Genomic DNA, 16943 nt, shown 5'->3' with positions numbered 1-16943 from the left:
TATGACCACGGCTAACAACATGGCCACATGTGATCACCCTCTCTCTCTCTCTCTCTCTCTCTCTCTATATATATATATATATATATATATATATATATATATATATATATATATATATATATATATATATATATATTTATTTATTTATTTATTTATTTATTTATGAAAAAGGATGGATTCATTTGATCATAAATAAATAAATAAATAAATAAATAAATAAATATATATATATATATATATATATATATATATATATATATATATATATATATATATATATATTTATTTATTTATTTATTTATGATCAAATGAATCCATCCTTTTTCATAAATTTGTGTGAACAAATCTAGACATTTAGAATCTTGAGATCAATGGTATATATAAATATGTTTATGTACGTTAATTAGTTATTTTTTAAATTTTGATATCATATATCCTGAGATTAAATTCTTAGTTTTGATATAAATATTTTTAAATTCAATTGAACTTCGCCCCTCCCAAGGAATTTTTTTGGATCCACCCGGTGTGTATATATATATATTGGATGAATATAAGAAATATGCATGTGGCAACTCATGTTCAAGAATATTAAGGGTGTGTTTGGTTGGCAGGTTTAGCACTCAGGTATGGGTATGAAAGTGATTGTTATTGTTTGGTTGCAATCGTTATGCTGTGCATCCGTTTGCACCATACTTGGTGCATCCGGATCCACACGACGTCGTTTAGGGAGTAACGGTGCCGTTAGTGGCACCGTTTCACTCCACCAATCATATTTTTTTTTTAAATATAAAACAATGCTCCTTCGTTTCTTCTCCATTGCATTTCACTTCCTGCACTCCCTTCCTTCTCCAACACGATACCCTCCGTAGATGCTTCAATCATCTCCATTTCCTTACGATTTCTTCAGCATTTTCTAGCTTTCACACACACTCGTCATCGCTATTGTCGCCGACGTCCGATCATCGCATATTCAACTACGCTTTCTCTATAAACCAGAGCTCATCATCATCCTATAACAGGTATAAATGCATTTTACGTTGATACATAATGCATTTACAAAAAACAAGCATTCATTTTGAGTATATATTTATGAAATTTTAAACTAGGGTTTTATACTGTTTAATCTTGTATGAATGTATAGTTATTTGATTATTAACGTGTATGGTTATGATTATGGGTTTATGAATATATTTATAAGTTTATGGAACTGTAGTTGTACAATTTTGGAAGTATAGTTGTTCATTTATGGAATTGTAGATATACAGTTTTGGGTGTAGTACTCTGTTAACCTTACTCTGTGCACCAAACTGCATTCATGCCTTCTTAGCATAATTTGCCTTGTGGGTATACTTATGGAATTGTAGTTTTACAATTCTGGAAATATAGTTGTGTGTTTATGGAATTGTAGTTATAGAGTTTTGGATGTAGTACTCTGTGAACCTTACTCTGTGCACTAAACTGGATCAATGCCTTTTTAGCATAATTTGCCTTATGGGTATACTTATGGAATTGTAGTTGTACAATTTTGGAAGTATAATTGTGCGTTTATGGAATTATAGTTATACAGTTTTGGATGTATTACTCTGTGAACCTTACTCTGTGCACCAAACTGCATTCAAATCCTTTTTAGCATAACTTGCCTTGTGGGTATACTTATGAGATTATGGAATTGTAGTTTTACAATTCTGGAAGTATAGTTGTGTGTTTATGGAATTGTAGTTATGAAGTTTTGGATATAGTACTCTGTTAACCTCACTTGATGTTTTTTATTTGCAGAAATGGATGAGTCAGGTGTGGCAGATGACGCTACGCTTGGTCAATTTGTGAAGTCTGTAAAAAAGAGAACAACCAGAGCAGTATTGAGCTCACAAGCTTGTAACACCCCAGATTTTCAAGACTTTTTAAAACTTATAATAAAGGTAGAATCTTATTAAATCCCAAGATATAATACAAGCGTTCGGGGTGCTATGCCACACCTGGGCTAGAGAACCCAAGTGCACAGGCTAACTAACTAATATCCTCAAAGTGTGATTTCATAAACGTGGCACGCAGGCCGAAAGGGAAACTATCTACTTCTACACTCCAAGTTCTAGCGCGCTCCAGTGGCTTAATCTTCTGTGCCTGAAAGCCAAATATATCTGTTCAGCGAGAGATGCTGGTAACCCACTCCAACGCGTTGAAATACAATACATATAGATATACGAAAACCATTTTGAGCATGAAGATATATCCTACGAACTCTAGCTTTAAAACCGGGGATGACTCGACAGATAAGGCCAGACACAAGCAACAGTTATAACGAGCATATGCAGTTCACAACAGATAAGGCAGATAAGGCAAAGCATAAACAATGATCATAACCCAACATGAACAGTCCCCAATATAAATCCCATAGTCACATCCCCCAAGACACTCGTAATCACAACTCGTCCATGTCACAACTCATAACACACTTTGTTGGCGCCACAGGACCAATCGCATGCCCATACATGAGGGTCAGCGCATATAGCTCTGACACGGCCCCGCAGCACCCTGCCCCGTATCGCAACACGGAGGGGTCGATCGCAACCGACCGATGAACCGCAGCTCATCATAGTGTTTGATCGCAACCAAACAGTGGACCGCAGCCCAAGAGAATGTCATCTGACCGCAGCCAGGAAAAAGGACGAACCGCAGCTCGTATAGAAACGTTTGATCGCAACCAAACGGTGGACCGCAGCCCAAGAGTATCAATCTGACCGCAGCCAGCTTCTGAACCGCAGCTCAGGATAACCAATCCGATCGCAACCGAATTGGGGTAACACACACACATAACACATAGCAAGCACATGCAACCCACATTACACATTGGGAAGGGGGAGAAAACGTATAACAAAACCTATGCGTGACCCATCACATACTAGGAATAGTCCTAAGGGGTTCATACTTCTACCACCTAGGTCAACGGGATACCAATTCAACTAGCATGCAATATAATAGACTCATAAACCTACGAACGGTACCCGAAACATCAAACTAGACATAGGCACGATAAACGGAGTCCGTTGGGACACCACGGGGAACGGGGAACGGGGAACATCAAACGGGGAAGCCGGGATCCCGGGTGGGATGAATCTCCAGCGGGTAGCCGGTGGGTGGGGGCCACCTGCCGGCTGCCCGCCGGAGAATACTGTTCCGGGCAGCGGGTCGCCGGCGGGCAGCTGCCCGCCCGCCGGCCACCCGCTGCCGGGCGGTGTTTCACGGCCGTGGGTAGGTGGCGGGTCCCCTACCCCCCACTGACTCTTTTCACACACTTTACGCCTCGGGAACCATTGTGGAACCCGAAACCATGCTTAGACACTTTACAACGCAATTAACGACAGCACGTAGACAATTAACGAATCGAATACAAGAAACGAACGGCACATAACCTATTATGCTTTTCTAAATATAATCAACACCCAAACATGCGATTTCCCCACCCGATAATCCAAGAATAAGATCATACGATACAACCTAGGGTTCTAATCACTTTTATATCAAAAAGAATACGATTCGTCTTCTAATTGCAAGATTCGGTAAGAATAACACATAAACATCAAGAGCATCACACAATTATCAAGAACAACACATAATCATCAAGAACTCCATATAATTATCAAGAACACCATAATTATCAAGATCCTCCCAATATCAAGATCATCAAGATCCCTCATGGGATCATCACGTCAAACATCAATAATCATCATCATATTTCGCCAACACACAATAATATGGGGGGGAACCCTAAGGGGAATCATAGCTATGAAAATAGGTTTTGTTGAGACATGGGTTACCTCTTAGCCTTAATTAATTCCTTGGCTATGAAGGATCTTTCTTTAAGCTTTCTTGATTTCTTGATTTCTCCTAAGGGGATTCTTGGAACTCTTTGGGTGGTGAGAGATTATTGTGGTGGGGATTCTGGGTGCCTCCTAAGTTCCCTATTTATATATTTAAGACTCCTAGTTAGGGCCTGAATGGTATGGGTTTACTAATTCTATTCCTTATAGGGCTAGGGCTTACTTTAGGGATAAGGGTCCATGGTCCATAGTGGGCCATATTAATTAAAGAGGATCCTAATCATAATCTGAATAGTAAAAGGCCTACTTCCTTTATTCCTAACAGGCTTAAGACTCTTATTCGGGCAAGGGTCCACGGTTCAGGGTGGACCTAACTAATTAATTAAAGGTAAACCTAACATAATTAAATCATATTTAATTATTATTAACGGGATTAATTAAATAATTAACCCGGGATTGAAGGCCGTAACACGGGGTGTTACAAAGCTGCTCAACTCACCCCTGCCCAGGAAGATCAAGCAGAGCCTTCGACAAGGCAACAACCAGCAGCTGTGAAAAGAAAGAGGGCACCACCACAAAAGCGAGAGAAAGTACGGGACCCTGATGTGAATTACTTCAGTACACGATGAGTCCCAAGCAAATGTATGACCTTGTCCAGCATCTAACACAGGACCAAAAGGATGCTGTGATTGATATGGGTTTTGAAGGGCTGCTGCACCTACAATTCTCAAGCAATTACTCACAACTTGTTGAGTATCTTCTGCAAAGGTTTGATGTTTTCAAATCAGACTTCATATTGGATGGTGACCATCTACATGTCGGTGAAGAGGATGTTGAATACATCTTGGGACTCCCCCGGGGGAAGAGAGATGTTGAGGAAGGTACAAAGAGTGAGGAAAATTCTACAGCTGCATATAATAAGGTCCTGACTGAGTGGAGGAAAAGATGGAATGTCAAGTCAGGGTCACCCATAACAACAAAGATTCCTGATGAAATAATCAGGAGAGGTGACCATGGAGATGCCTTCAAGAGAGACTTTGTGGTGTTTGCTGTCTCATCTCTGCTCCGGGGAAATATTGGAAGATATGCCAACTATCGAGTTATCAAGTCATTGCTCAACATCCGGGCAATCTCAAGACTTAATTGGTGCAAGTGCACGTACAAGTCTTTAATTGATTCGTATGACATTTACAAAGACTCTCCTACCAGATCCTTTGGAGGTCCAATGGTATTCATCCTGGTAAGATCCCATTATACATAAACTGTTCTAATTATGGAATTATATTTATGCAATTATGTAATTGTAGATATTCAATTCTGGATGTGTGGTTATGCACCTATGGATGTGTAGTTTTGTATTTGTGGAATTATGGTTTTGAAATTATGGAATTATTGTTTTACAATTATGAATGTGTGGTTTTGTAATTATGGAATTATATTCATGCAATTCTGTATGTGTGGTTATGCCCTTATGGATGTGTAGTTTTGTAATTGTGGAATTGTGGTTTTCCAATTATGGAATAATAGTTTTACAATTATGGGATTATAGTTATTCAATTATAGATGTGTAGTTTATGGATTATGGAATTATAGTCATCCAATTATGGAATTATAGTCATGCAATTATGAAATTATAGTTATGCAATTCTGGATATGTAGTTTTATAATTATGGAATTATAGTTATGCAAATAAGAATGTGTATCCATACAATTCTAAATATGTAGTTATTCAATTCCTTAACATACTCTTCTGTAATTCTTGAAGCTCTTCTACTTTGACCGAGTAGAGTTCAGAGGCATGACTGTCAACCGCACATTCCTAGCAATAAAAGCTTGGACAAAAAGCCTTGTACGCAAGCGAGTATCGGTTGAGATAAAATCAGGGGGTTTTGGTAAGGGCAAAGTTATCCCTCGATTTCAGAGACCTACTGCCATTGCATCTACATCATCACCCCGACCTGCACCTCCTCCTGCTGCAATACCAAGGCCAGTGTGCAGCCCTGCTGCTACACCATCTATTCCAGCTCCATCTGTGCCTCTGACTAATGTTGACCGAGTAACAAATGTGCTTCAATGGCTTACAGCAGATGTCCTTGAGTTCGGTCAGGTCATGTCTGACATTGGCAAGCAAGGGGCCCCGGTTGAAATCATGAAGAGGGCTTTTTCAGGAATATCAACAATGCTGAGTGCTGCAAGCACAATTCAACCGACTCCTAGCCCAACTGCCTCGCAATTGGATGACATCTTCTTCAGAAGTGAAAGCTTCACATCAGCAGTTGATTCTCTGGTAGCAGCTTTTGAAAAAACAAGAAAAGAAATGGAAATAGAAGTCCCATCGTTTAAGCTACTTGGACGCTCTACACCAATCCCACCACCATCTCAACAGCAGCCTTTAGACACCCTGGTGGATAACATTGTGAGGAGTGCAGGAGTATCAACCTCAACAGAGAAGGAAGCAACTCCATTACTAATCAGAGTGCCATTCGAAAAATCCACCACTCCTACTACCCCTGCTGCCCAAGCTGTTGCTGAGATTGATGAATTTGATAAGTAGGTTACTGCTTTCTTATGCAGATTTAGACTATGAATATGGTTTTCAATTCATCAATAATTATGAATATTAAGTTTGATTAATATGAATATATTCTTATTCAACTATTGACATTGATTTCTTTACAATTATGGATATGTATTTCTCAAATTATGGACATATAGTTTATAGATTATGGAAATGTAGTTATACAATTCTGGAATTATACTTGTGGGGTTATGAACTGCCTCTGTTTTTTTCTGGACAACAGAGTTATGGAAGAAAGTGAATCTGATGTTGAGGATGTTACTGTGAGAAAGAGACCTGTGCGCAAATTCAGGAACATCCCGCTTTATTTGAGGTCACCATATTGGAATAAGAACAAAGGCTCCATCGATAATGCAACTCCCAAAGAAAAGGTTTTTTCAAACTACGCATTTTTGGAAGCCTCAAGTGAGCACCCGGGAGGGTATGTTTCCATCCACCTATTTTACTTAAATTTTATTCATTAATTTATGTTCTTATATTTATTTATTTACTGTATTGTAGAGAGACATTGTTCAAATATGGTGATTACTACTTGTCAAGGGACGATTTTGCAACTCTGTGCAATGGTGAGCTACTGAGCAGCTTCCTAGATGTCTGGTCCCTATGTTTTACATTGCTAAACATGTCCCATGCGTTGGGGAGACAAAGCGGGTCTACTTCTCCACCCTAGTACATGTAAGTGTTCACAAATTATGAATATATAGTTTTTAGATTGTGGATATGTAGTTATTCAGTTCTGGATGTGTACCTGTGAACCCCTGGTTTTATAGTTTTGTAATTCTGGAATTATAGTTATGCAATTATAGAACTATAGTTATGCAATTATGGAATTGTAGATATGCAATTATGGAATTATTGCTATGAAATTATGGAATTATAGTTATGCAATTATGGAACTATAGTTGTACAATTCTGGAAGTGTATATATATAACTCTGTATGTATAACTTTAACATTTTCAACAAATATTATTTGGATTATGACTACTCATTCCTGCATTTGTATGTGCAGCTTCAAATTGATCCCAATGACCAGTGGATGAAGGATCTCCGAACTCACATAAAAATGAAGAATTTCAATGAGAGATTGAGCTATGAAATAACCAGCTTCGGGAACCTAGACATAAGTGATACAGATCTGGTAAGTTCTATTACCCATGTCTAATTTGACTTTATCATGTCCAAAAAAATACTAACATTGCTTTAACTTTGAATTGGAATTAGATATTTTTCGCAGTTCATCGCCATGGTCACTACTTCTTGGTCTGCTTCAATGTGAAAGAACATAAAGTACAGGTCATTGACAACAAGGAGTTACCAGCTGATGTTTCGGAGAAGGACAAATATGGCAACTGCCCACACTTATTGGTAATTTTGATTAAAAAAAAAAAAAACTTGACATTCTTACCATTACCTATCTATTGACTTAAAAGCATTATTAACACTAAACTAACTTTTCTGACCAGATTGAAGCATTCAGTGGTTACCTTAAGGTCGAGTGCCACTCCTTGTATGTGAAATTGCAAAAAGTTGATATAAAGTACCTTAAGTTGGACTGGGCAAACACTGAAAACGTCACTGATTGCGGGATCTATGTACTCCGGCATATGGAGACATTCCGAGGGACTCTACAAGACTAGCAGCCAGGATTCAAGAAGAATATGCGCTTGAATGTAAGACTACCATACATATTATAGTTTCAAAATACATTAAAAAATAAATAAAACTGCAAATGACTAATTACTTAATGTTCTTTGTTTATAAGCAAACTTCATGTGTGAACTGCGAACGAAATATGCTGCCAACCTCATAAAGTGGAGAATGAATGAAGTCGGGGGGAGGTTCTGCAAGCGGCCAAAAGAGTTTCGAAGAAGAATTGAATGAATATTCTTCAACATGTTGACTGAATTCTAAACAATGAGAAAGTTTTTGTGAACTACACTGACAATGTGACTTGTATTTTGTGAATGTGAATGCATGATGTTAATAGCTGAATAACAATTTACATCTGATCTATGCACCTCTTTCTCTTTTCTTTTCTTTTCTTTTCTTTACTTTTTTTTTTTGTTTTCACGTATCAAATCTATAATTGCATGACTACTATAAATCCATAATTGCATAACTATAGTTCCATAATTGCATAACTATAATTCCATAATTTCATAATTATAATTCCATAATTGCATATAACCAATTCCATAATTGCATAACTATAGTTCCATAATTGCGTAACAATAATACCATAATTGTAAAACTATACATCCATACTTGCATAACTATACACCACAATTTCATAACTACAAATTCCATCACAATGGGGACTACACATGCATAAATGCATAACTATATTTTCATAATTGCATGACTATAATTTCATAATTGCATACCTTTCATAATTGCATGACTACAATTCCATAATTACATAACTATAATTCCATAATTTCATAACTATAGTTCCATAATTGCAAAACTACATATCCAGAATTACAAAACTAAAAGTCCATAATTGCATAAAATCAATGATAACAACTTGTAATTCTCAATCTACACCTACATTGTCATCTAAACCCTTACTAAACTGAACAAAATCTGAACTTGAAGAACTTGGATGTACAAGGTATCCATCCCCAGCAAGCTTGGATATGTTTTCCAACACCAAACACTGAACAGCACCCTTTGTACTCAATGCAGCTTTATTTGCAGCACTCCTTCTCCCCCTTGCAAGACTGTACTTCTTTTCAATAACACCACTCCTCCTTTTGTTACGCTCACATTTCAATCTCCGACTTGAAGGATTTTGAACACCACCACTTGAAGATGAAACACCACACTCTTCAATATGCACATGCCCAACCTCGGCTTCAACCTTTTTCTTTACATCATCAACAGCTTCGTCACACAATTTCCTAGCTACGCTGCTATCTTGACTAGACACAACTAATCTTTGAAATTTTCTACTAATATCGAACACCCAAATTGATGGAGGAACACCAAAATTATAAACCATAGAATCAATGTTGACATTCCTACCATCAATAACCTTTTTAGTCCATCTTTTAAGTATATATTTGTCGGGGATACTAGAAACACAATGTACGTGAAGAATGCGTATACAATGACAACATAGAATTCCCAACTCAGACATCAACTTGCAATTACAAGAAATGTCCAAGTTGGCTGCGTTAAAACTAACCTCATGCCTTATAATATCTATATCTGGCCGCCACACGTGATACTTCTGTTGACGGCCATCATTCAACACCATCTCTTGATGACACGCACTGCCTTTCATGAATTGTTCCTCAAACAGAAAATATATCTCAATCGTGTATACCTCTCTAGCATGTGAAAGAAGTTTCACATGCTCCATCATCATAGCGGGTACCCCTTGAGCACACCGAAAGTCTTCACCGTTCTCTTTACTTTTCCATTCAGAAATTACGCTTACAAACGATGAATAGAAATCACAAAGACCCGCTGTCTTGGACAACCTTCTAGAAATCGAATGATTTGTAGTTTCACTCCTTTGTGATGATAGAATGACCCCAGAAAAATAGTCCTTGTTAAATGTTGGACACCACTTCTCCCTACAATCAAATAGCTTTTCTAACCAAGTATTCTTGTGACATTTATAGTCAGTCACCAACCTGAAAATGGTAAGACAAAATCCCAAATGTTTATGAAGCAGAATATTAACAAGCAGCATCACCACATCTAACACATACTCAGAATTTCTACTGCTGTATATACATAATTGGAATACTATATGTCCATAATTGATAGACTATATATCCATAATCCATACTACTACATTTCCAGACACCACCAGTAAGTTCAACTACTATATATCCATAATCGATATACTATATATCCATAATCGGAATACTATATATCCATAATCCATATACTACATTTCCAGGCACCACCAGTAAAGTTCAACTGCTATATATCCATAATCGAAATACTATATATCCATAATTGATGCACTATACATCCATAATCCATAGACTACATTTCCAGTGACCACCAGTCAATTCACCTGCTATACATCCATAATTACTATACTATACATCCATAATTCATATGCATATGAAACGTAATGCAATAAAAACGATTAATTACTAACATACCTTGTCCAATAGAATTGAAATTCAGCTTCGATCTCTGTGTATTTCAACACGTAGTTAAACATATCCAAGAAATCCTTATTGTTCCTTAACGTCTTGATATGCTTCTTTGAATTCTCACCAATATGCCATATGCAAAGACGATGACGTGATGTTGGAAACACTTTAGATATAGCAGCAGCCATAGCTGCACATTGATATGTCATAATAGTCTGTGGAGACTTGCCACCCATTGATCTTGAAAACTCTTTAAACAACCACACAAACGATTCTATCCTCTCATTCATCAAAAACCTGCATCCAAACATTACATTCATGCAATGGTGATTCATCCCTACGAAAGGGCCACAAATCATATCGTATTTGTTTGTGCGATATGTCGTATCATGCACTAACAAGTCCCCAAACACCTCGTAATATCGTCTCATTTGACCATCCCTCCAAAAAAAAATTGCACAACCTTGCATCCAAATCAAGTTCAAAATCAAAGAAAAAATCAGTCTCGGTAGACTGCCTCCTCCTAAAAATTTCAATTAAAGAGTTAGAATCCGTTCCATCCAATCGCTTGACAGTATTCGCAACCATTGAATTATAAGCATCTCTACTGGTGAAACCAACTAAAGGGGACCCCCCCCCCCCTGATTGGTGTTTTAGGAACCTAATACCATCTGCCAATGCAACACCACTGTCCTTCAAACCTTGTAAATATAAGAGCTGATTATCTCCGACACTCCTATGTGAACGAAGTAGATGACTCTTGTTGAACACATATAACTCGTGATTGTGCACTTTCTCGTGTTTTGTAACTGTCCACAACCCATCATCACCCACGTCAAATTGAACAAACGCTCCACACCCTGTCCTTGTGTCAATTTTGGAATAAGCCTTAACCCCACTGTTTGCCTTATAACCAGCCTCAGAACAACAAAATTTCTTCATTTGAATTGTGTTCGTAGATTCCTTGTATCGTTGATGACCCTTCCTCACACTAAAACCAAGTCTATATGCATAACTGTTATACACCTCAAAAGCCTCATCAGCATTACTTACTACCAAACCAACCAAATCTTGATCAACTGCAAATATAACACAATAATAACCATTTCCATTAACATATAATTCCTAACCAGAATTTACTAATTAAAAGGTAAACCACTATGAATAAACCTGGAATTGATGAAGATCCATCAACATCTATATCTACTTGATCTGAACTCACTGAACCATCCACAATGTCTTCACTAACTACATTATATAGACATGGTGAACATTACTTCAAACAGTTCATCAAACAGTTCATCAAACAGCAAAAACATAGTGCCTACATATTCTGTATATATAGTTATATGATTATGGAAATATAGTTATACAGTTATGGATACACAGTCGCAACAAACTGCCAAAACAGAGTACCCCGCTAATTCTGAATATATAGACATGCAATTCTGGAAATATAGTTATGAAATTATGGAATTATTGTTTTCAAATTCTGGAATTGTTGTTATACAATTATGGAAATTACTTACGTGATTTTGCACAACTATTTGCAGATTCTAGACACAAACATCACTGCTAATCACATAATCATACAAAAAACCAAAAGGAACAATTGCAAAAACAATAACAAGATCACCTTGAATCGAATGCCAATCACCAACTGCGGAATTCGTCTGCTCTGTTCCATCCTCCATCTAGCAATCACTTTGTAATTCCGATCCCCACTCCGATTTCGATTTGCGATTGCGATTGCGATTTGCGAATGCGATTGAGATTGCGATCGCGATTCCGGTGATATCGAATGCCAATTCCGGTGATATCGATTGAGTTTGAAACTTGGAAACAAACTCAAAAAGGAAGTAAACGCCGTTAACGGAATTTTTTTTTTATTTTATAAAACACCGCGTCATTAGGCTAAAACGACGTCGTGTGGATCTGTATGCACCATGCATGGTGCATACAGATCCACAACATAATTTGCCGTTTGGTTGATTGATTTTTAAAACACTAATATGGGTTTGGAATATCCCATTAATAGAAAAACCCATTCCCTTATTTTATAAGGGTTTCATCCTGTTATTCATCCTTAGCCTATCATTCCCATTCCACCCTACTACCAAACATGCAAAATACTTTCACCAAAACCCATTACTATTACAAGTATTTGATACCCATTCCGATTCCGATTTCCATGTGCGAACCAAACACACCCTTGGTTATGTTGAAGTTGTAGCATCGGAAATTACAAAACGTACTGTAAATGCGTACACAACAATCATATATAAACATGTATAGTACTTGGAAATTAAAAACAAATACCGACTTCTCCATTTAGCAAAGAGTGAAGGAAACACACAAATCTTCAAACCAACTACTCCATCAAGATTCTTCAATTTTGTGCCGCAATTTGCATATGATCCATCTAGATGTGTCAAGTATGTCAAAGTTTTTGACAAAATTTTGATTAGTAAGTATGGTATAATTAAAATGAAATAATACACGAGTAGAGTAATCATACCGTCACAGATTTATCAAATTATCATGTGCGCACAAACTTTTGTTGCAGTCTCATCAAACAAAGTTTCATATTCACGTACAACCCATCTTTGACATCATTGAAGAACCCATAGTAGGCTAATCTCCATTTGTCACTGAGCACCAACGAGACAAGAAGTCCCCAAAAGCTTATAGAGAATCCAATCACTATGGATATTGATGGATTATATGAACCCGGGGGTCCGGATTATACAACCCGTATACGAAATGGAATATAATGAACGAATAATAAAACTGTAAATATTGTATTAATTGGATATAAAATGCTATTACAGAGGTTCGGGACGTGTAATAACAAGACAAATATTGTAGGAAAAGTATGAGATGCCTAATTAGGACACTGGGGGGTGTTTATATACTCCCCGGCTGCTACGAGCCCTGGGCCCGCAGGAAGAGCCCCGGTCCACGCCGCGGGACTCGCTCCACGCGAGGACCCGACCCTTGGCCGAGCACGGGCTCGGTCGAGCCCGCGGGGGCCGAGGCCGAGCCCACGTAGCCGACCCCATGGGGCTCGACCGAGCTCGGGGAGGTCGGCCCACGCCGACCCCCACTGGGCCGACCCCCGGGGTGGTTCGTCCTGCATCGCGGGTGGGCACGAGGTCCGACCCGGTTCGTATTGTCCTGCTCCGCTCCGGCTCCGTGATTATTCCATCATCAGTCCCCCAATCTCGGGGCTGCGAGGAGTCGTCAGCGCGAGAGAGTAAAATGAATTCAATAATTACGGGGCCCCGAATCATGTTCCCCAAAAAATTAAACCATGCCTCCTGTAGAATTCTTGGCGCGATAGAACTCCTAACCAAACTGGAATTCACTCATGTGTTCATTATTATCAGTTTAAGAGTCCTCATCCTACTACAATCCTTCCACTTCCCCTTTAAGTATCCCCTCCATCTTCCCAAACCTCCTCACATTCCCAACACCACACCTTTCCCTCTCCCCCAAAATTTCCACCCTTTCCCACCAAAAATGTCTTCTCTTTTTCCCCCTCTTTTTTCCCCTTCCCTCCCCTATATAAAGTAGCATTCCCTTCACTCCTCCCACACACATAAAAGGTCCACACAAATCTGAAATTTCTCTCTCTCCCCTCCCCCAAATTTTCTGGCCAACCCCTGCCGCCGTTCGCTGCCGCCTGCCGACCAGCCGACCCCAACCCCTGCCGAGGCCGACCCGTGCTCCACCGCGTCCTCCATCCGTGCCCTCCTTGTTCATCCCCTCCTTGCTTGAGTCGGGTGAGTCTTGTGCAAACCCTCTTTTAGAGTTCCGTAGTTAGCTTTTTATGAGTATAGTGCCTCTTGCCGAGGACACGCATCCGGTAGACTTACCTTTGATTATCAATTATTGGTACATCCTAGACTCCATTGACTACGAGGACCTCCCGTCTAATTATGACGAGTCTATTGACTTAGACCGGTTTCCTTCTCCCTACGTTGAGCACTATTACATTGAGTACCTGTACATAGATCCGTTAGCCACGCATCCCCCCTTCATGTTGACTCCTACGCCACTCCCGGATCCCTTCCCCTTGGGTCAGTACACCGTACTTGACTCCGCCATCCCTCGGGGATTCGGGTCCTCCTTGAATCCCCACGATATCGCCGTGGCGAAGGCCTTGGTCGGCCTATCGGCTGTGGTCCACGTCCCACCTCCCGGGACAACTATACTAGAGCCTCTCGGACCCAATTTTTTTGGGGTCCATGTTACATCTCTCCTCATGGGTTTAGCTTTCTCTCTTCACCCCTTCACCATTGAGCTCCTGAACTTTCATCGTATATCTGTGGGTCAGCTAGTCCCTAACTCCCATCGGGCGGTGGCGGCCTTTATTGTTCGGTGTGTCGAGGTGGATATCCGCCCTAACCTGGACCTTTTCTACTCTTTTTTCACCGCGACCAATTCCTCGTCTAAAGAGAGAAGGGGGTACATGGCGTTTGCGGTTCGGCCGGGGACGATGATTATGGGACAAGTACGAGATTTCAACAAGGGTTGGAAGCCCCGGTTCATGTTTGTCTCTACAGGCGAGGCGCTCCCTTTTGAGGTGCCTTGGGGTGGGTACTTTCGTAAGTGTTGTTGCCCGCGGTCCACCCCGGAGCTTGAGGTCCTGGCCCAGGAGTTTTTGGGCGAGACAGCTGATATGTTAGACTCCCAGGCCCTCGTTGATCACGAGTCTTTGGTCAGGGCGGGCTTTTCTCGCGACCTCCCTCCTCCGCCTCCTCGTGGTGCTCCCGCCCCTCCTCCAGACTCCGCGGGGGAGACCGAGGAGGAGTCTGCAAGCGATGATTCAGAGGATGACTACGTTATTGAGTTGCGAGCCGGACATTCGACGCCTCCTCCTACCAGTTCTGGTTTGTCACCTCGTCGACGTGCCTGTGTGCCTGTTTGTTAATGCGTTAACCCGGGGGTCCAGATTATACAACCCTTATATGAAATGGAATATAATGAACGAATAATAAAACGGTAAATATTGTATTAATTGGATATAAAATGCTATTACAGAGGTTCAGGACGTGTAATAACAAGACAAATGTTGTAGGAAAAGTATGAGATGCCTAATTAGGACACCGGGGGGGGGGGGGTGTTTATATACTCCCCGACTTCGGGAGGAGCCGCGGTCCGCGCCGCGGGACTCGCTCCATGCGAGGACCCGGCCCTTGGCCGAGCACGGAGCCACGGGCTCGGCCGAGCCCACGTGGCCGAGCTCGGGGAGGTCCCCACTGGGCCGACCCCGGGGTGGTTCGTCCTGCATCGCGGGTGGGCACGGGGTCCGACCTGGTTCGTATTGTCCTGCTCCGCTCCGGCTCTGTGGTTATTCCATCAGATATGTAAAACTCTCGATCTACAAGATTATCATCACCTTCTTTGTAGTCATTGTTTTTGCCATGCGGAGGAACATCTATGGGACACCTGGGAAGTGGATCCCCACATAAGCCGCTATTTCCGGCATATGATGAAGCATTGAAAGTTTGCAGCTGAGTGCCCTTTGGAATTTTGCCAGACAAGAAGTTGTTCGACAAGTCAAGAACCCCAAGAAAAGTCAATTGAGCAAGACTAGAGGGAATTTCACCTGAGAGTTGATTTCTGAATAGATCAAGGGATTCTAAATTTTCCATCTCATAAATTGATGGAAAGATTTTACTAGTCAAATGGTTTCTTGATAAGTTCAAGGACACTACTTCCTTGAAAGCATAAAGGTCTTCCGGGATATTTTCACTCAATTTATTACTTGAAAGATCGATGCAATTCAGAAATCCTAACTGCTTATTGAACTTTGCGTCCTTGTTTTTCCACTGAACAAAAACATCGTCTATGTAGAAGGCAGGATAATCAATATCTCCCGTGATAGTAAAGTAAGAGATTTCAATGCTTCCAATGGGAGTACTCTGAATCAGAGTAGTAAAATTGTTAAAGCAGCGCGGGATTCTCCCTGTCACCTTGTTTTGAGAGAGATCTAAGAAGTGGATATTCTTCAGGTGACACAAACTTTCAGGCATGCTTCCATTAAAGTTGTTATTGCGTAGGCTAAGAACGGTCAAATTAGTTAGATAGCTCCCTATCCATGTTGGGATTGTCCCAATAAACTTATTTCCTTCAAGATCCATAACTTTCAAGGATGTGAAATTTTGGAATGAGGAAGGCAATTCCCCATTGAAGTTGTTGCTTCGCAAGTGCAATGATTGAAGCCGAGGTAGGGAGCCTAAAGAGTGGGAAATTTCTCCAATGAAACCATTACTCGCAAAATTAATAATGCCTAAATTTGAAATGTTATTGTTCCAACAATCAAGAATCTCTCCGAAGAAATGATTATATGAAAGGTCAATGCATAAAGTATTTTGGCTAATAACTGAGCATAGGAAAGAAATTGAGCCAACGAACTT

General features: G+C 40.0%; 2 protein-coding genes and 1 long non-coding RNA gene across 3 annotated transcripts; 1 reads left to right on the top strand and 2 right to left on the bottom strand.

The window, feature by feature from the left end:
• Positions 1–958: 958 nt before the first annotated feature.
• LOC109157347 lies at positions 959–1845 on the top strand. Its single transcript, XR_002050219.1, has 2 exons — positions 959–1019; positions 1777–1845. It is a non-coding gene; the product is annotated as an uncharacterized LOC109157347 (long non-coding RNA).
• Positions 1846–8933: 7088 nt separating this feature from the next.
• Positions 8934–12212, bottom strand: LOC109157273 (protein FAR1-RELATED SEQUENCE 2-like). The gene is made up of 7 exons (XM_019305174.1): positions 12119–12212; positions 11689–11766; positions 11180–11597; positions 10982–11041; positions 10643–10815; positions 10525–10558; positions 8934–10041 (listed from the first exon to the last, which is right to left on the bottom strand). Exons 1-7 carry the CDS (start codon positions 12210–12212, stop codon positions 8934–8936), a joined length of 1965 nt encoding a protein of 654 aa, XP_019160719.1.
• Positions 12213–15476: 3264 nt separating this feature from the next.
• On the bottom strand, positions 15477–16667 carry LOC109157272 (probably inactive leucine-rich repeat receptor-like protein kinase At2g25790). Its single transcript, XM_019305173.1, has 2 exons — positions 15838–16667; positions 15477–15486 (listed from the first exon to the last, which is right to left on the bottom strand). The coding sequence occupies exons 1-2, from the start codon at positions 16665–16667 to the stop codon at positions 15477–15479; spliced, it is 840 nt and encodes a 279-aa protein (XP_019160718.1).
• Positions 16668–16943: the final 276 nt, after the last annotated feature.

Source organism: Ipomoea nil, unplaced genomic scaffold, assembly GCF_001879475.1.
Source record: "Ipomoea nil cultivar Tokyo-kokei standard unplaced genomic scaffold, Asagao_1.1 scaffold2779, whole genome shotgun sequence".
Classification (NCBI taxonomy): Eukaryota; Viridiplantae; Streptophyta; class Magnoliopsida; order Solanales; family Convolvulaceae; genus Ipomoea; species Ipomoea nil.
Note: the sequence above shows the minus strand (reverse complement) of the source record. Positions and strands in the feature narration are given on the sequence as shown.

What these genes read in the sequence shown, in the direction of transcription:
- LOC109157273 (XM_019305174.1), bottom strand. Translation starts at nt 12,212, where the DNA reads ATGGAGGATGGAACAGAGCAGACGAATTCCGCAGTTGGTGATTGGCAT. An exon ending in TGGATCTTCATCAATTCCAG is followed by an intron (nt 11,598 to 11,688) that starts GTTTATTCATAG and finishes TTATATTTGCAG; the next exon opens with TTGATCAAGATTTGGTTGGT. An exon ending in TCTTTGCATATGGCATATTG is followed by an intron (nt 10,559 to 10,642) that starts GTGAGAATTCAA and finishes TGAAATACACAG; the next exon opens with AGATCGAAGCTGAATTTCAA.
- LOC109157272 (XM_019305173.1), bottom strand. Translation starts at nt 16,667, where the DNA reads ATGGATCTTGAAGGAAATAAGTTTATTGGGACAATCCCAACATGGATA.